The sequence below is a fragment of the Mobula hypostoma genome, chromosome 16 (assembly GCF_963921235.1).
Source record: "Mobula hypostoma chromosome 16, sMobHyp1.1, whole genome shotgun sequence".
In the NCBI taxonomy this organism is placed as follows: domain Eukaryota; kingdom Metazoa; phylum Chordata; class Chondrichthyes; order Myliobatiformes; family Myliobatidae; genus Mobula; species Mobula hypostoma.
In genome coordinates this window covers 632,914-658,259 of record NC_086112.1, presented here as the reverse complement: position 1 = coordinate 658,259, position 25,346 = coordinate 632,914, and the positions used below count along the sequence as shown (strand labels likewise).

At 43.3% G+C, this 25,346-nt stretch overlaps 1 protein-coding gene across 1 annotated transcript in view; it reads right to left on the bottom strand.

Moving 5' to 3' along the window:
• Positions 1-21,080, bottom strand: part of LOC134357615 (gonadotropin-releasing hormone receptor-like) — a 28,705-nt gene extending 7,625 nt beyond the window's left edge. Inside the window, exon 1 of the mRNA XM_063069239.1 lies at positions 20,550-21,080. Within this exon, the coding sequence (XP_062925309.1) occupies positions 20,550-21,080 (531 nt within the window). The remainder of the gene's footprint in view (positions 1-20,549) is intronic.
• Positions 21,081-25,346: the final 4,266 nt, after the last annotated feature.

Below are 25,346 nucleotides of genomic sequence, written 5' to 3'. Positions count from 1 at the left end.
AAAATCTAGTTAAGAAGAAAAGAAAAGCTTACAAAAGTTTCAAGAAACTAGATAATGTTAGAGCTCTATAAAATTGCAAGGTTGCTAGGAAGGAGCTTAAGAATGGAATTAGGAGAGCTAGAAGGGGCCATAAGAAGGCTTTGGTGAGCAGGATTTACATAGAAACATAGAAAATCTGCAGCACAATACAGGCCCTTCGGATCACAAAGCTGTGTTGAACATGTCCCTACCTTAGAACTACCTAGGCTTACCCATAGCCCTCTATTTTTCGAAGCTCCATGTACCCATCCAGGAGTCTCTTACAAGACCCTATCATTTCCACCTCAACCACTGCTGCCAGCAGCCCATTCCACACACTCACCACTCTCTGTGTAAAAAACTTACCCCTGACATTTCCTCTGTACCTACTTCCAAGAACCTGGAAACAATGCTCTCTCACGCTAGCCATTTCAGCCCTGGGAAAAAGCCTCTGACTATCCACGCAATCAATACCGCTCATTAACTTGTACACCTCTGTCAGGTCACCTCTCATCCTCCGTCACTCCAAGGAGAAAAAGCCGAGTTTACTCAACCTATTCTCATAGGGCATGCACCCCAATCCAGGCAACATCCTTGTAAATCTCTTCTACACCCTTTCTATGGTTTCCACGTCTTTCCTGTAGTGAAGCAACCAGAATTGAGCACAGTACTCCAAGTGGGGTCTGACTAGGGTCCTATAGAGCTGCAACATTACCTCTCGGCTCTTAAACTCAACACCATGGTCGTTGAAGGCCAATGCACCATATATTAGTGAAGGCCAATGCACAAGTAACCACAGAGTCAACCTGCGCAGCTGCTTTGAGTGTCCTATGGACTCAGACCCCAAGATCCCTCTGATCCTCCATACTGCCAAGAGTCTTACCATTAATACTATATTCTGCCATCATATTCGACCTACCAAAATGAACCACCTCACACTTATCTGGGTTGACTCTATCTGCCACTTCTCAGCCCAGTTATGCATCCTATCAATGTCCTGCTGTAACCTCTGATAGCCCTCCACACTATCCACAACATCCCCAACCTTCGTTTCATCAGTAAATTTACTAATCGGGTTGGCTGCCGGTTACCAGTGGTGTTCTACAGGGGTCCGTGTTAGGGCCGCTTCTTTTTACATTGTACATCAACAATTTGGATTATGGAATAGATGGCTTTGTGGCTAAGTTTGCTGATGTTACGAAGATAGGTGGAGGGGCCAGTAGTGCTGAGGAAATGGAGAGTCTGCAGAGAGACTTGGATAGATTGGAAGAATGGGCAGAGAAGTGGCAAATGAAGTACAATGTTGGAAAGTGAATGTTTATGCATTTTGACAGAAAAAATAAATGGGCAGACTATTATTTAAATGGGGAAAGAGTTCAAAGTTCTGAGATGCAATGGGACTTGGGAGTCCTCGTACAGGATACCCTTAAGGTTAACCTCCAGGTTGAGTCAGTAGTGAAGAAGGCGAATGCAATGTTGGCGTTCATTTCTGGAGGAATAGAGTATAGGAGCAGGGATGTGATGTTGAGGGTCTATAAGGCGCTGGTGAGACCTCACTTGGAGTGCTGTGGGTAGTTTTGTTCTCCTTATTTAAGAAAGGATGTGCTGACGTTGGAGAGGGTACAGAGAAGATTCACTAGAATGATTCCAGGAATGAGAGGGTTAAAATATGAAGAACGTTTGTCCGCTCTTGGACTGTATTCCTTGGAGTTTAGAAGAATGAGAGGAGACCTCATAGAAACATTTCAAATGTTGAAAGGCATGGACAGAGTGGATGCGGCAAAGTTGTTCCCCATGATGGGGGAGTCTAGTACAAGAGGGCATGACTTAAGGATTGAAGGGCGCCCATTCAGAACAGAAATGCGAAGAAATTTTTTTAGTCAGAGGGTGGTGAATCTATGGAATTTGTTGCCACAGTGGAGGCCAAGTCATTGGATGTATTTAAGGCAGAGATTGATAGGTATCTGAGTAACCAGGGCATCAAAGGTTATGGTGAGAAGGCGGGGCAGTGGGACTAAATGGGAGAACGGATCAGCTCATGATAAAATGGCGGAGCAGACTCGATGGGCTGAATGGCCGACTTCTACTCCTTTGTCTTATGGTCTTATGGTCTAACCCATCCCCCCAATTCCTCATCGAGGTCGTTTATAAAAATCACGAAGAGAAGGGTTCCCAAAACAGTTCCCTGAGGCTTACCACTGGCGACCGACCTCCATGCAGAATATGACCCATCTACAACCACATTTTGCCTTCTGTGGGCAAGCCAGTTCTGGATCCACAAAGAAATGTCCCCTTGGATCCCATGCCTCCCTACTTTCTCAACAAGCCTTGCATGGGGTGCCTTATCAAATGCCTTGCTAAAATCCATATACACTACATCTACGGCTCTACCTTCATCAATGTGTTTTATCACATCCTCAAAAAATTCAATCAGGCTCATAAGGCATGGTCTGCCTTTGACAAAGCCATACTGACTGTTACTAATAATATTATACCTCTCCCAATGTTCATAAATCCTGCCTCTCAGGATCTTCTCCATCAACTTACCAACAACTGAAGTAAGACTCACTGGCCTATAATTTCCTGGGCTATCTCTACTCCCTTTCTTGAATAAGGAAACAACATCCGTAACCCTCCAACCCCCCGGAACCTCTCCCATCCTCATTGATGATGCAAAGATCACCGCCAGAGGCTCAGCAATCTCCTCCCTGGCTTCCCACGGTAGCCTGGAGTACATCCTGTCCGATTAAGGAAAAGCCCAAGGCATTCTGCAAGTATGTGAAGAGCAAGAGGATGAGCCGTGTGAGACTAGGACCTATCAGGTGCGATAGTGAAAATGTATGCATGGAATCAGAGGAGGTAACAGAGGTACTTAATGAATACTTCAGTATTCTCCAGGAAAAAAGACCTGGGCAATTGTGGGTATGACTCACAGCGGACTGAAATGCTTGAGTATATACAGTTGAAGTCAGAAGTTTACATACACCTTAGCCAAATACACTTAAACTCAGTTTTTCACAACTCCTGACATTTAATCCTAGAAAACATTCACTGTCTTACATCAGTTAGGATCACTACTTTATTTTAAGAATGTGAAATGTCAGAATAATAGTAGAGCGAATGATTTATTTCAGCTTTTATTTCTTTCATCACTTTCCCAGTGGGTCAGAAGTTTACATACACTTTGTTAGTATTTGGTATCATTGCCTTTAAATTGTTAAACTTGGGTCAAACATTTGGGTTGCATTCCACAAGCTTCTCACAGTAAGCTGCTAAAATTTTGTTCCATTCCTCTAGACAGAACTGATGTAACTGAGTCAAGTTTGTAGGCCTCCTTGCTCGCACATGCTTTTTCAGTTCTTCCCACAAACTTTCTATCGGATTGAGGTCAGAAAGTGATGTCAAGTCTGGCTCATCCTTGGGAGCAATTTCCAAACACCTGAAGATACCGCGTTCATCTGTACAAACAATAGTACGCAAGTATAAACACCATGGGACCACGCAGCCGTCATACCACTCAGGAAGGAGATGCATTCTGTCTCCTAGAGATGACCGTACCTTGGTGCAGAAAGTGCAAATAAATCCCAGAACAGCAAAGGACCCTGTGAAGATGCTGGAGGAAACAGGCAGACAAGCATCTATATCCACAGTAAAACGAGTCCTATATTGACATAACCTGAAAGGCTGCTCAGCAAGGAAGAAGCCACTGTTCCAAAACCACCATAAAAAAGCCAGACTACAGTTTGCAAGTGCACGTGAGGACAAAGATCTTACTTTTTGGAGAAATGTCTGATGAATCAAAAATTGAACTGTTTGGCCATAATGACTATCATTATGTTTGGAGGAAAAGGGGTGAGGCTTGCAAGCCGAAGAACACCACCCCAACTGTGAAGCATGGGGATGGCAGCATCATGTTGTGGGGGTGCTTTGCTGCAGGAGGGACTGGTGCACTTCACAAAATAGATGGCATCATGAGGAAGAAAAATTATGTGGATATATTGAAGCAACATCTCAGGACATCAGCCAGGATGTTAAAGCTCGGTCGCAAATGGGTCTTCCAAATGGAGAATGACCCCGAGCGTACCTCCAAAGTTGTGGCAAAATTGCTTAAGGACAACAAAGTCAAGGTATTGGAGTGGCCATCACAAAGCCCTGACCTCAACTCGATAGAAAATTTGTGGGCAGAACTGAAAAAGCATGTATGAGCAAGGAGAAGTACTGGAGGATTGGAGGGTTGTAAATGTTGTTGCCTTGTTCAAGAAAGGGAGAACAGATAACCCAGGAAATTATAGACCAGTGAGTCTGACCTCGTTGGTGGGCAAGAAGTTGGAGAAGATCCTGAGAGGCAGGATTTATGTGGATTTGGAGAGACATAATCTGATTAAGGATCTTCAGTATGGCTTTGTCAAGGGCAGGTCACGCCTTATGAGCCTGATTGAATTCTTTAAGGAAGTAACAAAACACATTAATGAAGGTAGAGCAGTAGATGCACTGCATATGGATTTCGGTAAGGCATTTGATAAGGATCCCCATGCAAGGGGGCATTGGATCCAAGAAGACCTTGCTTCATGGATCCAGAATTGGCTTGCCCACAGAAGGCAAAGGGTGATTGCAGATGGTTCATAATCTACATGGAGTTCTGTGACCGGTGGTGTTCCGTAGGGATTTCTGGGACCTCCTCTTTGCAATGTTCATAAATTACCTGGATGAAGAAGTAGAAGGGTGGGTTAGTAAATTTGCTGATGACACAAAAGTTGGGGCTGTTGTGGATAGTCTGGAGGGTTGTCAGAGATGAGGGACATTGATATGATTCAGAACTGGGCTGAAAAGTGGCAGATGGAGTTTGACCAGTGTGAAGTGGTTCATTTTGGTAAGTCCAGTTTGAAGACAGAATATAATATAAATGGTAAGACTCTTCGCAGTGTGAATGACCTTACAGAACTTGGGGTCCATGTCGGTAGGACACTCAAAGCTTCTGTGCAGGTTGACAGTGTTGTTAAGAAGGTGTATGGTGTGCTGGCCTTCATCAACTGTAGAATTGAGTTCAAGAGCCGTGAGGTAATGTTACAGCTATATAAGACCTTGGTCAGATCACTTGGAGTACTGTGTTCAGTTCACTACAGGAAGTATGTGGATACTATAGAGAGAGTGCAGAGGAGATATACAAGGATTTGCCTAGATTGGAGGGTGTACCTTATGAGAACAGGTTGAGTGAACTTGGCTTTTTCTCTTTGGAGCGACGGAGGATGAGAGGTGACCTGATAGAGGTGTATAAGATGATGAAAGGCATTGATCATGTGGATAGCCAGAGGCTATTTCCCGGGGCTGAAATAGCTAACATGAGAGGGCATAGTTTTAATGTGCTTAGAAACAGGTACCGAGAGGATGTCAAAGGTAAGTTTTTCACACCTTTTACACTGCTGGCAGCGGTGGTGGAAGCGGATACAATCGGGTCTTTTAAGGGCCTCTTAGATAGAAACATAGAAGCATAGAAAACCTACAGCACAATACAGGCCCTTCAGCCCACAAAGCCATGCCAAACTTATCCTTACCTTAGTAATTACTTAGGGTTACCCATAGCTCTCGATTTCTCTAAGCTCCATGTACCTATCCAAGAGTCTCTCAAAAGACCCCATCGTATCCACCTCACCACCATCGCCGTCAGCCCATTCAACACACTCACCACTCTCTGCGTAAAAAACATATCCTTGACATCTCCTCTCTACCTACTTCCAAACACCTTAAAACTGTGCCCTCTCGTGCTAGCCATTTCAGCCCTGGGAAAAAAACCTATCCACACGTTCAATGCCTCTCATCATTTTACACACCTCTGTCAGGTACATCTCATCCTCCATCACTCCAAGGAAAAAAGGCCGAGTTCTCTCAACCTATTCTCATAAGCCATGGTCCCCAATCCAGGCAATGTTCTTGTAAATCTCCTCTGCACCCTTTCTATGGTTTCCACATTCTTTCTGTAGTTGACGACCAGGACTGAGCACAGTAGATAAGTACATGTAGCTTAGAACAATAGGGGGCTAATGCGCTAGGGAAATTCTAGGCAGTTTCTGGAGTAGGTTACATGGTCTGCACAACATTGTGGGCTGAAGGACCTGTAATATGCTGTAAATTTCTATGTTCTATGTTCTATGAAAACAAACATGTATGTACAAGAAATTTCAAATATACAGAGGCTTTTTCTACGACACACTTTGTTGTTAACTTTCCAATATAACTATTCACCAACCATCAAATCCAACTTCCACATCTCTCTAGCAAAGCCAGACCAAGCATTTAAATTTGCCTCCGCCTGGCCTAGAAGGAACAGGAAGTTCTACTGTTGGTCTGAGGGGGTGGGTGGGGATCAAGTGACCAACAGAGCTACCTCACCACTCTGTGTTCCGGCCTTTCCTTTTGGTGGGAAGATGATTGGAAAACATGCTTAGAGACGGGATTTATGAATATTTGGAGAAGCATAGTCTGATGAGGGATAGTTTGCATGGCTTTGTGAGGGGAAGGCCAAAGCACATTAATGAAAGTAGAGCAGTGGTTGTGGTGCATAATGATTTTAGTAAGGTTTTTGATAAGATTCTGTTTGGCAGGTTCATTCAGAAAGTCATGAGGCATGGGATTCAGGGAAACATGAGATTATGGATACAGAACTGGCTTGTCCACAGAAGACAGAGGGTGGTAGTTTCAAGCTCCTCGGTATACACATCACCGAAGGTCTCACCTGGACTGTACGCACTGGCTGTATGGCAAGAAAAAGCACAACAGCACCTTTTCCACCTCAGGTGACCAAAGAAGTTTGGCATGAGTCCCCAGATCCTCAAGCCTTCTTCAGGGGCACCACTGAGAGCAACCTGACTGGCTGTATCACCACCTGGTACAAGAACTGCACCAACCTTGATCACTGGGAACTGCAGAGAGTGGTACGGACAGCCCAGCATATCTGAGGTTGTGAACTTCCCTCCATTGAGGACATTTACAGCAGCAGGTGCAGGAAAAAGGTCTGGAAGATCATCGAGACACCAGTCACTCCAACCATAAACTGTTTCAACTGCTTCTGTCTGGTAAATGCTACCACAGCATTAAAGCCATGACCAACAGGCTATGGGACAGATTCTTTCTACAAGCCATTAGACTTATAAATTCACATGGCTGTACATTGTGACTGAGTCATAACACAAAGATTTTTACTCCTTCACATTGTGGGATGGATGGAATATTTAAATAAGTTCATTGATTCATTGTAAAGAACCCCCAATGGTTTCTTTATTGGTTAGGGTTGGAAAAAAAGTCCTGCCTAAATTCTATCAGCATGTTGATTTTACTACCAGAAGTGAAAATACAGTAAACCTGATTTATACGAAAGTCCCTGCTGCATACAAAAACTGCTCCTTGCCCCCACTTTTGTACTCCATTCATTTATTTTTATGCTAATTCCTGCACACAGACCACTGATCAAACAGATTAAACCAGTTTGAAGGGAGATAAGGCCCTGTCCTTCTTCGCCCAAAATATAGAAACGTAGAAAAGCTACAGCACATTGCAGGTCATTCGAACCACAGTTGTGCCAACCATGTAACCTACTCCAGAAACAGCTAGAATTTCCCTACCACATAGCCCTCTGTTTTTCTAATGTTGACTACTATTCATTTCCATGGAAGCTGCTTGACTTGCTGAATCTTGAGTGTGTTGCAAGGGAGATAAAGACCTGACCAGAAGTAGGAACCTCAGCATTGCAGAACTGTTTTGAAAACATCATCTGGAACATATTCAGTAAGGTGGCTCATGTGAGATCTGTGACTGGCTATACAGAGAAGTGTACTGAGGACATCAACATTATGAAGCACATCTATGAGGGGGCAAAGCAGAAGCCATGGCTGACAGCAGACGTCTAAGCAGGACTGGATGCTGCTTTCAGATCGGGGTTTAGAACATAGAACATAGAATAGTATAGCACAGTACAGGCCCTTTGGCCCACAACGTTGTGCCGACCCTCAAACCCTGCCTCCCATATAAGCCCCCATCTTAGATTCCTCCTAAAACCTTCCTCTAATATCCCCCTTGAACTTCCCACCCCTTACCTTAAAGCCATGTCCTCTTGTATTGAGCAGTGGTGCCCTGGGGAAGAGGCGCTGGCTATCCACTCTATCTATTCCTCTTATTATCTTATACACCTCTATCATGTCTCCTCTCACCCTCCTTCTCTCCAAAGAGTAAAGCCCTAGCTCCCTTAATCTCTGATCATAATGCATACTTTCTAAACCAGGCAGCATCCTGGTAAATCTCCTCTGTCCCCTTTCCAATGCTTCCACATCCTTCATATAGTGAGGTGACCAGAACTGGACACAATATTCCAAGTGTGGCCTAACCAGAGTTTTATAGAGCTGCATCATTATATCGCGACTCTTAAACTCTATCTCTTGACTTATGAAAGCTAACACCCCATAAGCTTTCTTAACTACCCTATCTACCTATGAGGCAACTTTCAGGGAGCTGTGGACATGTACCCCGAGATCCCTCTGCTCCTCCACACTACCAAGAATCCTGCCATTTACTTTGTACTCTGCCTTGGAGTTTGTCCTTCCAAAGTGTACCACCTCACACTTATCCGGGTTGAACTTCATCTGCCACTTCTCAGTCCACTTCTGCATCCTATAAATGTCTCTCTGCAATCTTTGACAATCCTCTACACTAACTACAACACCACCAACCTTTGTGTCATCTGCAAACTTGCCAACCCACCCTTCTACCCCCACATCCAGGTCGTTAATAAAAATCACAAAAAGTAGAGGTCCCAGAACAGATCCTTGTGGGACACCACTAGTCACAATCCTCCAATCTGAATGTACTCCCTCCACCACCACCCTCTGCCTTCTGCAGGCAAGCCAATTCTGAATCCACCTGGCCAAACTTCCCTGGATCCAATGCCTTCTAACTTTCTGAATAAGCCTACCGTGTGGAACCTTGTCAAATGCCTTACTAAAATCCATATAGATCACATCCACTACACTACCGTCATCTATATGCCTAGTCATCACCTCAAAGAACTCTATCAGGCTTGTTAGACACGATCTGCCCTTCACAAAGCCATGCTGACTGTCCCTGATCAGACCATGATTCTCTAAATGCCTATAGATCCTATCTCTAAGAAACTTTTCCACAGCTTTCCCTCCACAGACGTAAGGCTCACTGGTCTATAATTACCGGGACTATCCCTACTACCTTTTTTGAACAAGGGAACAACATTCACCTCCCTCCAATCCTCCGGTACCATTCCCGTGGACAACGAGGACATAAAGATCCTAGCCAGAGGCTCATCAATCTCTTCTCTCGCCTCGTGGAGCAGCCTGGGGAATATTCCATCAGGCCCCAGGGACTTATCTGTCCTAATGTATTTTAACAACTCCAACACCTCCTCTCCCTTAATATCAGCATGCTCCAGAACATCAATCTCGCTCATATTGTCCTCACCATCATCAATTTCCACTCATTGGTGAATACCGAAGAGAAGTATTCATTGAGGACCTCGCTCACTTCCACAGCCTCCAGGCACATCTTCCCACCTTTATCTCTAATCGGTCCTACCTTCACTCCTGTCATCCTTTTTTTCTTCACATAATTGAAGAATGCCTTGCGGTTTTCCTTTACCCTACTCGCCAAGGCCCTCTCATGCCCCCTTCTTGCTCTTCTCAGCCCCTCCTTAAGCTCCTTTCTTGCTTCCCTATATTCCTCAATAGACCCAGCTGATCCTTGCTTCCTAAACCTCATGTATGCTGCCTTCTTCCTCCTGACTAGATTTTCCACCTCACTTGTCACCCATGGTTTATTCACCCTACCATTCTTTATCTTCCTCGCCGGGACAAATTTATCCCTTACATCCCGCAAGAGATCTCTAAACATCGACCACATGTCCATAGTACATTTCCCTGCAAAAACATCATCCCAATTCACACCCGCAAGTTCTAGCCTTATAGCCTCATGATTTGCCTTTCCCCAATTAAAAATTTTCCTGTCCTCTTTGATTCTATCCTTTTCCATGGTAATTATAAAGGCCAGGGAGCGGTGGTCACTGTCCCCCAGATGCTCACCCACTGAGAGATCTGTGACCTGACCCGGTTCATTACCTAGTACTAGATCTAGTATGACATTCCCCCTGGTCAGCCTGTCCACATACTGTGACAGGAATCCATCCTGGACACACTTAACAAATTCTGCCCCATCTAAACCCTTAGAACTAATCAGGTGCCAATCAATATTAGGGAAGTTAAAGTCACCCATGATAACAACCCTGCTATTTTTGCACCTTTCCAAAATCTGCCTCCCAATCTGCTCCTCTGTATCTCTGCTGCTACCAGCGGGCCTATAGAATACCCCCAGTAGAGTAACTGCTCCCTTCCTGTTCCTGACTTCCACCCATATTGACTCAAAAGAGGATCCTGCTACATTACCCACCCTTTCTGTAACTGTAATAGTATCCCTGACCAGTAATGCCACCCCTCCTCCTCTTTTTCTGCCCTCTCTATCCCTTTTAAAGCACTGAGATCCAGGAATATTGAGAATCCATTCCTGCCCTGGTGCCAGCCAAGATGGCCACTACATCATAATTCCATGTATGTATCCAAGCTCTCAGTTCATCACCTTTGTTCCTGATGCTTCTTGCATTGAGGTACACACATTTCAGCCCTTCTACCTTACTGTCTTTACACTGTTTATTCTGCTTCTCTTTCCTCAAAGCCAGCTCGCAGGGCAGCAAGACCTGCGCTTTCCCACAGCAGCAGGAGGGCAAAATGGAATTATTCACAGAGAATATCCCCGCTGACTATCAACACTGGTATACCTCAGGGGTGTGTACTTAAATGACTGCTCTATTCTCTCAATAACCATGACTATGGAACTAGGTATAGCTCAAACACCGTCTATAAATTTGCTGATGATATAACCATTGATATAACCATAATCTCAGATGGATGCGAGAGGCTGTACTGGAGTGAGATATACTGGGTATTTGAGTGGTGTAGCAGCAACAACCTTGCATTCGGTCGGTTTCAATGATATTCCCATCCATTCTTCCAAATTTCAGTGAGTACAGGACCAAAGCTGCCAAATGCTCCTCATATGTTAACCCCATTCATTCCTGGAGTCACCCTTGTGAACCTCCTTTGGACTCTCTCCAATGACAACACATCCTTTCTGAGGTATGGTGCCCAAAACTGTTGACAATACACCAAGTGCGGCCTGACAAGTGTCTTTTAAAGCTTCAGCATTATCTCCTTGTTTTTATATTCTATTCCCCTTGAAATAAATGCCAGCATTGCATTTGCCTTTGCCTTCCTTACCATAGACTCAATCTGTGAATTAACCTTCTGGGAGTCTTAAACGAGGTCTCCTAAGACCCTTTGCACCTCTGATATTTGAACTTTCTCCCCATTTAGATAATAGCTTGCACTATTATTCCTTTTACCAAAATTCATTATCATACACTTCCCAACACTGTATTCCATTTGCCATGTTTTTGGCCAGTCTTCCAAATTTTCTAAGTCCTGCCGCAATTACATTGGACTACCTCAGCAGTACCTACCTCTCCACTTACCTTCCTATCATCCGCAAACTTTGCCACAAAGCCATCAATTCCACTATCCAAATCATTGACAATGTAAAAAGTAGTGGTTCCATAACTGACCCCTGAGGAACACAACGAGTCACTAGCAGCCAACCAGAACAGGTTCCCTTTATTCACACTCACTGCTTTTTGCCTGTCAGCCATTCCTCTAGCCATGCTAATACAATTCCTGTAAGTCCAGAGGATTTTATCTTGCGATAAAATTCCTGTAAGTCCAGAGGATTTTATTTTATCTTGGATTTTATCAAATGCCTTCTGAAAATCTAAGTAAATGACTCTCCATCTCCAACCTACTTGTTACTTCTTTGAAGAATTCCTCAGATATGTCAGGCAAGATTTCCCTTTACAGAAATCATACTGACTTTGACTTATTTTATCATTAGTCTTCAAGTACCCTGAAACCTTGCCCTTAGTAATGGACTCCAATACTTTCCCAAGCACTGAGGTTAGGCTAACTGCCCTATAATTTCGTCCCTTTTGTCTTCCTCCCTTCTTAAAGAATGGAGTGACATTTACAATTTTCCAGTCCTCCAGGACCATGCTTGAATCAAGTGATTCTTAGAAACATAGAAACATAGAAAATAGCTGCAGGAGTAGGCCATTCGGCCCTTCGAGCCTGCACTGCTATTCAGTCTGATCATGGCTGATCATCCAACTCAGAACCCTGTACCAGCCTTCCCCCCATACCCCCTGATCCCTTTAGCCACAAGGGCCATATCTAACTCCCTCTTAAATATAGCCAATGAACTGGCCTCAACTGTTTCCTGTGGCAGAGAATTCCACAGATTCACCACTCTCTGTGTGAAGAAGATTTTCCTCATCTCGGTCCTAAAAAGCTTCCCCTTTATCCTCAAACTGTGACCTGTGACCCCTTGTTCTGCAGTGAGGGAGTCTAGGACCAAAGGACACAGCTTCAGAACAGGGGACGTTCATTTAGAACAGAGATAGAAACATAGAAACATAGAAAACCTGCAGCACAATGCATTAGTTATCTCTTCGGCACTCTTTCAGGACTCTGGGATGTAGTCTATCTGGTCCTAGTGACTTAGCCTCCTGAAGACCTTTCAGTTTGCCTGGCACTATTTCCTTTGTAATAGTAATAGCACTCACTCCTGCTCCCTGATACTCACAGACCTCTGGCACATTGCTAGTGTCTTCCACAGTGAAGGCTAACGCAAAGTACTTATCGTTCATCTGCCATTTCTTTGCCCCCATTACTACCTCACCAGTATCACTTTCCAGTGGTCCAATATCAACTCTCGTCTCCCTTTTATTCTTTATAAAACTGAAAAAAATGTTTTGGTGTTCTGCTTTATATTATTGGCTAGTTTGCCTTCATATTTTACTTTATCCCTTCTTACAGTTTTTTTAGTTACCTTTTGTTTATTTTAAAAGCTCCACAATTATCCAACTTCCCTCTCACTTTTGTTACCTTATGTGCCTTTTCCTTGGCTTTTATGCAGTCCTCAACTTCGCTTGTCAGCCACGGTTGCCTTGACCTGCCATTTGAGAACGACTTCTGTGGGATATAGTGTGCCTATCCAGCACCTTGTGAACTATTCCCAGAAACTTCAGCCATCTCTGTTCTGCTGTCATCCCCGCCAGTATCTCCCTCCAATCCACCTGGGCAGGCTCCTCCCTCATGCCTCTGTGATTCCCTTTATTCCATTGTGATTCTGATACATGTGACTTAAAGTGGTGCTAGAATGTTTCTGAGCCCGATAGAATTTTTTCTATTTCTGCACAAATATGACCTAAAATGTGATCAGATCTTTCATATGTTTTAAAACTAGAAATAAATAACACAAAAAACAATAGACAACAGACAATAGGTGCAGGAGTAGGCTATTCAGCCCTTCGAACCCCCCCACCATTCACTGTGATCATGGCTGATCATCCACAATCAGTACCCTTTTCTTACCTTCTCCCCATATCCCTTCACTCCGCTATCTTTAAGAGCTCTATCTAACTCTTTTTTGAAAGAATTCCAGAGAATTGGCCTCCACTGCCTTCTGAGGCAGAGCATTCCACAGAACCACAACCCTCTATGTGAAAAAGTTTTTCCTCAACTCTGTTCTAAATTGTCTACCCCTTATTCTTAAACTGTGGCCTCTGGAAATGGACTCCCGCCAACATCAGGAACATGTTTCCTGCCTCTAGCGTGTCCAATCCCTTATTAATCTTATATGTTTCAATCAGATCCCCTCTCATCCTTCTAAGTTCCAGTGTATACAACCCCAGTCGCTCCAATCTTTTAACGTATGACAGTCCCTCCATCCCGGGAATTAACCTCGTGAACCTACGCTGTACTCCCTCAATAGCTAGAATGTCCTTCCTCAAATTTGAAGACCAAAACTGTACACAATATTCCAGGTGTGGTCTCACCAGGGCTCTGTACAACCGCAGAAGGACCTCTTTGCACCTATACTCAATTCTCCTGGTTATGAAGGCCAGCATGCCATTAGCTTTCTTCACTGCCTGCTGTACCTGCATGCTTACCTTCAGTGACTGATGAACACCTAAACATTATACTTGTTCATGTATTTATTGAGAAAAATGATGCAATATTACATGTATATGTTGGAAAAAGTATGTGGATCTTTGCTCTCAGTAACTAGTGTGACCCCGCTGTACAGCAATAACTTCTGTCAAACATTTCCAGTAACTGTTGATGAGTCTTGCACATCAGCTTGGAGGAATTTTAGCCCATTCCTCCTCACAAAACTGCTTTAGCTCTGGTGGATTTCCTTGCATGAACTGCTTCCTTCAGGTCCTTCCACAACATTTCAATAGAATTAAGGTCAGGACTTCAACCTGGCCATTCCAAAACACGAGTATTCTCCTTGTTAACATAAGAACATAAGAAATAGGAGAAGGAGTAGGCCATTTGGCCATTCAAGCCTGCTCCACCATTCAATAAGATCATGGCTGATCTGGCCATGGACTCATCTCCACCTACCTGCCTTTTCCCCATCACCCTTATTTCCCCTACTATGCAAAAATCTATCCAACCTTATCTTAAATCATTCTGTGGTTGATTTACTCTTGACTCTCAGGTCATTGTTGCATTATCCAACTTCTATTGAGCTTCAGGTGATAGACTGCTACCCTGACACCCTCCTGTAAAATGTTTTGATACAAATTTGAATTCATTTAATTCAACGATTGCAAACTGCCCAGGCCCTGAGGCAGCCCAAAACCATGATGTTCATTCCACATGCTTCACAGTTGGGATGAAGTTTTGGTGTTGGTGCGCAATGCCCCTTTTCCTCCAAACATATGTTTTTTGTGCTATGTTTTTTGGCATTTCTGCCAAAAACTTCAACTTCTGTCTCATCTGTCCACAGAACATTGTCCCAGAAATATTGTAGAACATTCAGGTCGTCTTTTGCAAACTTGAGATGTGCAGCAATCTTTTATTTGGAGAGCAGTGGTTTCCTCCATTGTGTCCTTCCATGAACACCATTCATGTTCAGTGTTTTTCTTATAGTGGACCCACGAACAGTGACTTTAGCAAGTTCTAGAGATTTCTGGAGGTCTTTTGTTGTTACCCTTGTTTTTTGTCAACTCCTTCAGCTTTGGACATTGTGCTTAGTATGATTTTTGCAGGATCCCCACTCCTTGGGAGAGTAGCAAGAGTACTCTTTCCTCCATTTGTAGATAATTTCTCCTATTGTGGACTGATAAACACACCGGTCTTTAGAAATGCTGTTGTAGTCTTTTCCAGCTTGATTCATCTCTGCAATTCTTCTTCTAAGATCCTCTGAAAGTTGTTTTGATCGAGGCATGGTGCACATAAACATATCTTTCTTGAGAAGGGCAGGCTTGGTCAGTAACATGACTTTGTGTCTTTTTTATAGGGCAGGCACCTCTACAACTCTCACCTCCAATCCCATCTCATTGACCGGAACACCTGACTCCAAATAGCTTTTGTAGAAGGTATTACTTCAGAGGTTCATATACTTTTTCCAATAAATACCAGTAATATTGGATCATTTTCCTCAATAAATAAATGAATAAGCATAATGTTTTTGTGTTATTTATTTAATTGGATTATCTTTATCTAGTTTTAGGATGCATGAAGATCTGATCACATTTTAGGTCATATTTATGCAGTAATAGAGAAAATTCTACAGGGTTTACAAACCTTCTAGTACCGTTGTATGCTTCTCCCTCTCAAATTGCAGTATGAATTTAATCATATTATGATCACTGCCTCTCAAGGGTTCCTTTACATTAAGCTGACTAATAAAATCGGAGTTATTACACAACACCCAATGTAAGATAGCCATTTCACCTACCACCCCACCAGCTTCCACATCCAGTATATAATTCTCTGGAACTACTGTCATCTCCAATGGGATCCCTCCACCAAGCACACCTTTCCCTCCCCCACCCCCACTTTCTGCTTTCAGCAGGGATCGCTCCCTACATGACTCCCTGGTCCATTCACTGATCTCCCTCCTGGCACTTAACCTTGCAAGCGGAACAAGTGCCAACCTGCCCCTACACCTCCTCCCTCACTACCATTCAGAGCCCCAAACAGTCCTTCCAGATGAGGCAACACTTCAGCTGTGAGTCTGTTGGGGTCATATACTGTGTCTGGTGCTCCTGGTGTGGCCTCCCCTATATCAGTGAGACCCGACCTAGAATGGGAGACCACTTCACCATGCACTTATGCTCCATCTGCCAGAGAAAGTAGGATCTCTCAGTGGCCACACATTTTAATTGCATTTCCATTCCCATTCCAATACGTTAGTCCATGGCCTCCTCTACTGTTGTGACGAGGCCACACTCAGGGTGGAGGAATAACACCCTATATTCCATCTGGAAGGCCTCCAACCTGATGGCATGAACATTGATTTCTCGAACTTCTGGTGATGTCCTCCCCTCCCCCTTCACCATCCTCCATCCCCTTTTCCCTCTCTCATCTCATCTCCTTGTCTGCCCATCACCTCCCTCTGGTGCTCCTCCCCACTTTTCTTTCTTCTATGACCTTATGTTCTCTCCTATTGGACTCTCCCTTCTCCAGCCCCATATCTCTTTCACCGATCAACTTCTCAGCTCTTTACTTCACCCCTCCCCTCTCCAATTTCACCTGTCACCTGGTGTTTCTCCTTCCTCTCCCCGACCTTTTAAATTTACTCCTCATCTTTTTTTCTCCAGTCCTGCCAAAGGGTCTCGGCCCAAAACATCAGCTATACCTTTTTCCATTGTTGCTGCCTAACCTGCTGAGTTCCTCCAGCATTTTGTGTGTTTTGCTATCCTTTCCTCTAGTAGGCTCAAGCACAATCTGCTCTAAAAAGCCATCTCACAGACATTCAACAAACTCCCTCTCTTGTGATTCAACACCAACCTGACTTGTATGCATCAATCCGCAGCATCACAGGTTGGGGGGCGGTGTGGGCGTTGGGACTCTTATTACATGATTGTGATCTTGTGTATGACTATTGGTAATGTGTCTTTGCACCTTGGCCCCTTAGTAACGCTGTCTCATTTGGCTGTATTCATGAGTATTCATGTATGGTTAAATGACACTTAAAGTTGAATCGAATTGAATAAAGAAGGCAAGACAGCAGCTATATTTCATTAGGAGTTTTGTTTGTCACATAAAACATTCAAAAACTTCTACTGAAATACCATGGAAAGCATTCTGAAAGGCTGCATCCCTGTCTGGTATGGTGGGGGGGGGGGGGGCGCTGTGGGTTCTTCTGCACAGGATCGAAAGAAGCTACAGAAATGTGTAAAATAAATCAGTTCCAGCTTCTGTACTAGCCTTCATAGTATCCAAGATATCTTTAAGGAGTGATGCCTCAGAAAGGCAGCATCCATTCTTAAGAGCCCCAATCATCCAAGACATGCCTTCTTCTCACTGTTACCATCAGGGAGGAGGTACAGAAGCCTGAAGGCACACATTCAGTGATTCAGGAACAGCTTCTTCCCTACTGCCATCAATTCCTAAATGGATATTGAACCTGTGAACACTACCTCACTTTTTTTTTATTAGTTCTGTTTTTGCACTATTCTAAATTCAACCATTTAATTTACATATATATACTTGCTGTAATTGACTTACTTTTTTTTCCTATATCATCCTGCATTACATGGTACTGCTGCGGCTAATTTAATAAATTTCATGTCGTATGTCGGTGATATTAAATCTGATTCTGATGTACCGCAATTTCTGTGACTCCAGAGACACAAGGAGCATGTGACAGGGCATTCAGACCATAAGGGACTGCACACCAGTGACACTCACTCTCTTCCCAATAGGCTGAATGTCTTCTGTGCATGGACTGATGCGCTGGCGAGGACGGCTTCCACCTCCCCCTGAGAAGTAGGCACTCTGTCTGGCTGCACTGATGTGTGGCAGACCCAAGCCAGCATCAATCCATGTATTGTTGCAAGAACTGATAATATACTAGGTCAAGTCCTGAGAGACTGTGCAGCCAGTTAACAGAGGTTCTAACAGACATCTTCAACAGCTCCCTGGAGCGGTCCACTGTCTTCACAAGCTTCATAGCCCCCATTTGGCAAATTTCCTAGCACCATTGTTCCATCTAACTGCACTCTTTCCCATTGAAACTTAAGCAGATCACAGTGCCACAGACCTAATAGCTGCTGGTAACCCAGTAGGTCATCCTGGCAATGGTATCCAAAGATATTTACCTGTAGTAAAGGGAATAGGCACAGAGTAATTCTTTGGCTAATCCCCTTGCTTTTCCTGGTGATCACGCAGCTACCTGCACCTCAGGAGTGACCACCTCACTGGAATTCACTGGGTGTCTTCTCCCTTCTTTTCCAGTCCTGAAAAAGGGTCTTCACCCGAAACATTGACTGTTTATTTATTTCCATAGATGCTGCCTGACTTGCTGAGTTGAACCTGCATTTTGTGTGTTGCTTTGGAAACTGAAGAATGTTAAAAGATATTCCACCATTCTGGCTATTGGCTGTGGAAGGGAACACACATTCCACGTGGAAAGGGTAGACTTTTAGCCTGATGTCAACTGTATGTAATATTCCACCATGCGCCTTGACACTAAGTACAGACCAAGCATTTGGGTCTGCAGTCTGACAGTTCTTAACCGTTCCTTCAACAAGCAGACCAATTTGAGCCCTTACAATCTAGTATGATACAGTTTTCCATGCAGCTGAATAATCAGCCCCCTATCCACACCCTAAACATTCATTCAGTCACCAATAGACCATTGCTGCTATAGCAGCCCCCCTCAAGCTGCTCAGACAGCACCTCCCAGCCCCACACACCCAAACCTATGAAGTGCAATAGGCACATGGGTTTGTCACCACTAGAAGGTTCCTCGCTAGGTCACACAACACCCAGAGCGGAAAATGCACCAGTCCTTAATTGTTATTGAATCTACTTCTTAGAAATCCTCACCCATACGTAGCTTTACAGGAGTATCTTCTACTAGAAGAGCTACAGTAGATCAAGAATATGGCTCATCAGCATCTTCGAGTGGGTAAAATGAACGGGCAATAATGCTGGTCTAGCCCACATCCTCCTTCAGTAAATGAAACCAGTGGATGTGGTATATTTGGATTTTCAAAAGGCTTTTGACAAGGTCCCATACAGGAGATTAGTGTGCAAACTTAAAGCACACAGTATTGGGGGTAAGGTATTGATGTGGATAGAGAATTGGTTGGCAGACAGGAAGCAAAGAGTGGGAATAAACGGGACCTTTTCAGAATGGTAGGCAGTGACTAGTGGGGTACCGCAAGGCTCAGTGCTGGGACCCCAGTTGTTTACAATATATATTAATGACTTGGATGAGGGAATTAAATGCAGCATCTCCAAGTTTGCGGATGACACGAAGCTGGGTGGCAGTGTTAGCTGTGAGGAGGATGCTAAGAGGATGCAGAGTGACTTGGATAGGTTGGGTGAGTGGGCGAATTCATGGCAGATGCAATTTAATGTGGATAAATGTGAAGTTATCCACTTTGGTGGCAAAAATAGGAAAACAGATTATTATCTGAATGGTGGCTGATTAGGAAAAGGGGAGGTGCAACGAGACCTGGGTGTCATTATACACCAGTCATTGAAAGTGGGCATGCAGGTACAGCGGGCGGTGAAAAAGGTGAATGGTATGCTGGCATTTATAGCAAGAGGATTCGAGTACAGGAGCAGGGAGGTACTACTGCAGTTGTACAAGGCCTTGGTGAGACCACACCTGGAGTATTGTGTGCAGTTTTGGTCCCCTAATCTGAGGAAAGACATCCTTGCCATAGAGGGAGTACAAAGAAGGTTCACCAGATTGATTCCTGGGATGGCAGGACTTTCATATGAAGAAAGACTGGATGAACTGGGCTTGTACTCATTGAAATTTAGAAGATTGAGGGGGGGATCAGATTGAAAAGTATAAAATCCTAAAGGGATTGGACAGGCTAGATGCAGGAATATTGTTCCCGATGTTGGGGAAGTCCAGAACGAGGGGTCACAGTTTGAGGATAAAGGGGAAGCCTTTTAGGACCGAGATTAAGAAAAACTTCTTCACACAGAGAGTGGTGATTCTGTGGAATTCTCTGCCACAGGAAACAGTTGAGGCCAGTTCATTGGCTATATTTAAGAGGGAGTTAGATATGGCCCTTGTGGCTAAAGGGATCAGGGGGTATGGAGGGAAGGCAGGGGGAGGGTTCTGAGTTGGATGATCAGCCATGATCATAATAAATGGCGGTGCAGGCTTGAAGGGCCAAATGGCCTACTCCTGCACCTATTTTCTATGTTTCTATGTTTCTATGAAACACGAGTGTTGATTGCCTCTTGATACCAAATATAAATGAATGCTTCTATATAAAAAGGTTTTTGCTCTATCAGCTGAGTTTGAAATCATATCACCCCATACAATAATGATATTAAAAGTCATACACATTAACATAGAGTGATTACCTGAGGCAAAGCCAAGATCAGACTAAAGAGCCAAACTGCAGCAATCATATACTTTCCGGTGTGGACCCCAGAAGTTATGCTTTTCAAGGGTTTTGTAATCACCAAGTAACGATCCAAGCTGATCACTACCACCATAAAAGCAGGACAATACATGGAGAAGAGCTTGAGGAAGTTTTGGGCCTTGCAGAGGAACTCTCCACCGTGCCACTGTACCGTGATTATCCAGGTGCCATCCATTGGCATGATAATCACAGTCTCCACCAGGTTGGCTGCTGTAAGGCTGTTCAGCAGTGTTTTGAGTCGTGATGCTTTCTTCTTGTTCTGTTTCACCAGAAATATTATATTCATACCAACAGAAAAGATGAAAAGGATGAAAGTGATGACCACTCTGATGATACCGAAGGTGTTGAGAGTTGGCAGAGACATGGAACAATTGGATGCAGAGGCAAACAGGCTCTCGTTGAGGTTGAAGGATTTCTTTCTCAAATCTATGTCGTCCAATGTATCATTCAACTTCAATCTTAAATCCATGCTGTTGGATGCTTGTTAACCTGACAGTGCATTCAGCAGTATGGAAAACTGTGTCTTAGTGTTTCTGCAGCTATCTGGCAAGGTCAAATGCAAACACAGGTATATATGAAGAGATGTGAAATTGGATCCCTCACCCAGATTTACGAAACCTTGGTAATGAAAAGTACCTGTAATCCCTCTGCAATACACACAGTTTTATTTGCTAGCACTTTAAATTTGGTCCTTGAAAAGACTGTTTTCATTTCATCCCATTATCTTAAATTTATCGTACTTAGCAATAGCCTTCTTGAAAAATGTCATACTGCTTTTAATCTAATTTCTTATAATTTAAATCATCAACCATGTCTTTCCAATTTACAAAAGCTGGAGACCTGAGCAGATACAGTGTAGTGAAAAATAGTCAAAATATTGCATACTTCATGTTTAAAAGACTCTGGCTATGAAACGCAAATTCACAAAGTGATCAGTTCTCCATTCATTAGGCTCCAGAATTTTCAGGATGTGACAGTGATTTCAAATCAATTCTAACTTTTTTATGATGTGGCGCTTTTACAGAGAAAAAAAAATTCTTTACTGTCGATTAAATTAAGTTTTGAATATATTTCACAGCTGATGAATTATTGCAAGGTCATTGGTTGTTTATGCAACAACCAGTAATTACTCAGAAAATTATGTGAAAAAGGATAGAATATCTTAGACTCTTATACCAAAGACTATACCTCTGGGACACTGGAACGGCAGTCGGCATTCAGCACATCAACCTGTTCCATGATCAAATGAGCTTTAACATCATTATGAATAACACAATTCTATTAATCTCAGATTTGAAATTTATCATCAATGACCATTTGATGAAGAGTTCCAAAAATCTAACATCCACTGAGCATTCAGGTGTTCTAAACTTCATGACTAAAAGGCTTAGCTGTAGTTTTTCAGACCAAACCTACCCGATCCTAGATCCCAGTAATGAGAATCATTTCACTCTATCAACCCCATTAGCTCCTCATGATAATTTCTATCAAGTCGTCTATTAACTTCCAACATTTTAGAAAATTCATCCTTCATTAATGCAAGCTCTTCTCCTCATAGTTTAATTCTTGTTCAGATGTCTTCCTGGCAATTCTCCTATGGACTCCCTCCAGGGTAATATTTTCTTCCTACGATGTGATGCACGGGACTGATTTAGCATAAGTGCAGCTGAAATTCTATACCCACACAATCAAATGCACTTGATCTAAACACCAGCACTTTTGATAATTTTCCTTTCTAATCTGTTATTTTATTCAGGTTGTTCCATTAGGCAGGTTTCATCATTTAGACACACCCTCTTCCCCTGATACAGATGCTCTGTTCCAAGCTGCGTCATTGGAAGAACAGTGGGAAAGATTTAAAGATGTCATCAAAACCTAAAAAAAAAGAAAACTCTTCACCCTTCAATGTGGAGAAGAATAATTCATAAGCACATTGAAAAGCACAAGGCCATAGGCTGGAAGCACACAGAAGGAGTACGACACCCCACAAACTACCCACTCAGTTGTCTCATGAGGCATATTGTGCCTCAATTTACTTTGCTCTAGGGAAGAGAGACCCAGCCTACACAATCTCTCCTTATATCTCAAGTAGGATAATAATGAGGCGGATAATAAATTAGCATTAATGAAATTGTGGAGCAGACTTGTTGGGCCTAATTCTGTTCCTATGTCTCATGGTCTAAGTCTTCCAGTCTGAAGCTTTACCACACTGTTTCCAGCTTAATGATATTCTTCCTATATGACATCCTTAATGACATTCTGTCCATCTGTTCCTTACAACTCAAACCCTCTACTCCTGGTAATAATCTTGTGAATCTTTTCTGTACCCTTTCTATAACTGGGTGACAAAAACAGCACACAATACCTCATGAAAAGTCTCATCAATGAATTGCAGAGTTATCTGAGTCGAAGGGAAGGGGGGAGGCGTACAATTGACCATTTGCATTCATATTGGCCAGAAGTGGAAAATATAGGTTAATTTCACTTACCTGTCCTTGGTTCATAGCATAGCAAACCAGGACTGTTTATTTACATTAAAACCTTTAAATAGTCCACAGCAGATGCCATCTCATTGATTCTTCACTCCATCTTGGAATATCTGCACAGCAAAGATGCATACATCACAGTGCACTTTATCAACTACAGCTTAGCATTCAATACCATCATTCCCTAAAAAAAATCACTAAGCTCAATAAGTCCTTGTGCAAGATCTTCATCAGGACAGGGGCACACAGGCCTGTGTGCTTAGCCCCATTCCACTTACTTTATACTGGTGACGGTGTGGCTATGTAGAGCTCCAATGCCATATTCAAGTTTTCTGATGGCATTACTGTTGTGGACCCAGTCAAAAGTGGTGAAGAATGAGCATTCAGGAGGGAGATTGGAAATTTGTCTGAGTGGTGGCATACAGCAACCTTTCACTAAATGTGAGCAAGACCAAGGAACTGATTATAGACTTCAGGAAAGGGAAACCAGAAGTCCATGAGCCAGTCCTCACTGGAGGATCAGAATTGGAGAGACCATAAGAACATAAGATATAGGAGCAGAAGTAGGCCGTTTGGCCCATCGAGTCTTCTCCACCATTCAGTCATGGGCTGATCCAATTCTTCCAGTCATCCCACTCCCCTGCCTTCTCCCCGTACCCTTTGATGCCCTGGCTAATCAAGAACCTATCTTTCTGTGTTATATGCACCCAATGACTTGGCCTCCACAGCCACTCGTTGCAACAAATTTCACAGATTTACCACCTTCTGACTAAAGTAATTTCTCCGCATCTCTGTTCTAAATGGTTGTCCTTCAATACTGAAGTTGTGCCTTCTTGCCTAGGCTCCCCTACCATGGGATATAACTTCGCCATATCTAATCTGTTCAGCAACTTTAAATTCCTAGGTGTTACTATTTCAGAGATTTTGTCCTGGAGAGGCAGTGTATGTCATTCACTTAGATTCTCAGATGGCATTTGATAAAGTGCCCAACTTAAGGCTGTTTACCAAGATAAAATCCTATGGCATTACAGAACATAGAACATAGAACATCTATGTTTCCTTTACAGGAAAGATACTGGCATAGATAGAGGAATGGCTGACAGGCAGGAGGCAGCAAGTAGGAATAAAGGTGGCCATTTCTGGTTGGCTGCCAGTGACTAGTGGTGTTCCTCAGGGGTTGGTATTGGGACTGCTACTTTTCACATTGTTTGTCAAAGATTTAGATCATGAAATTGATGGCTTGTGGCAAAGTTTTCAGATGATATGAAGATAGACGGAGGGGTTAGTAGTGCTAAGAAAGCAATGCGATTGCACAAGGACTTAGACAAATTGGAAGAATATGTAAAAAATGGCAGATGGAATACAGTGTTCGGAAATGTATGATAATGCATTTTGGTAAAAAGAACAGAAGTGCTGACTGTTATCTAAATAGGAGAAAATTCAAACATCAGAGATGTAAAAGGACTTAGGAGTCTTCTTGCAAGACCCCCAGAAGGTTAATTTACAGGTTGAGTCTGCGTAAAGAAGGCAAATGCAATGTTGGCATTTATTTCAAGGGGAATAGAATATAACAGCAAGGAGATAATGCTGTGGCTTTATAAGACACCAGTCAGGCTGCTCTTGAAGTGTTGTCAAAAGTTTTGGGCAGTGTATCTCAGAAAAGATATGTTGTCATTGGGGAAAGTCCAGAGGAGGTTCACAAGGATGATTCCAAGAATGAAGGGGTTAACATATGGAGAGCGTTTAGCAGCTTTGGGCCTGTACTCACTGGAATTTAGAAGAATGTGGAGGGGGGGGGCAGGGATCTCATTGAAACCTAGCAAATGTTGAAAGGACTAGATAGGGCGGAGATGGTGGGATGTTTCCTGTGGTGGGGGTATCCAGAGCTAGAGTGCGCAGCCTCAAAATTGAGGGGCGACCCTTTAGAACAGAGGTAAGAAGGATTTTATTTTTTTAGCCAGAGGGTTGTGAATCTGTAGAATGCGCTGCTATAGTCATCTGCAGAAGCCAAGACCATTAGTATATTTAAAGCAAAAATTGAGAGTTTCCTGATTGAGCAGAGCATCAAAGGTTAGGGATCAGCCACAATGGAATGGCGGAGCAGACTTGATGGGCTGAATGGCCTAATTCTGCTCATATGTCTCATGGTCTTATGGACCCAGCATTTAAGTGCAATTGCGAAGAAAGCATATCCCCCTTGAACTTCCCACCCCTTACCTTAAAGCCATGTCCCAGTGCTCAATGCAAGA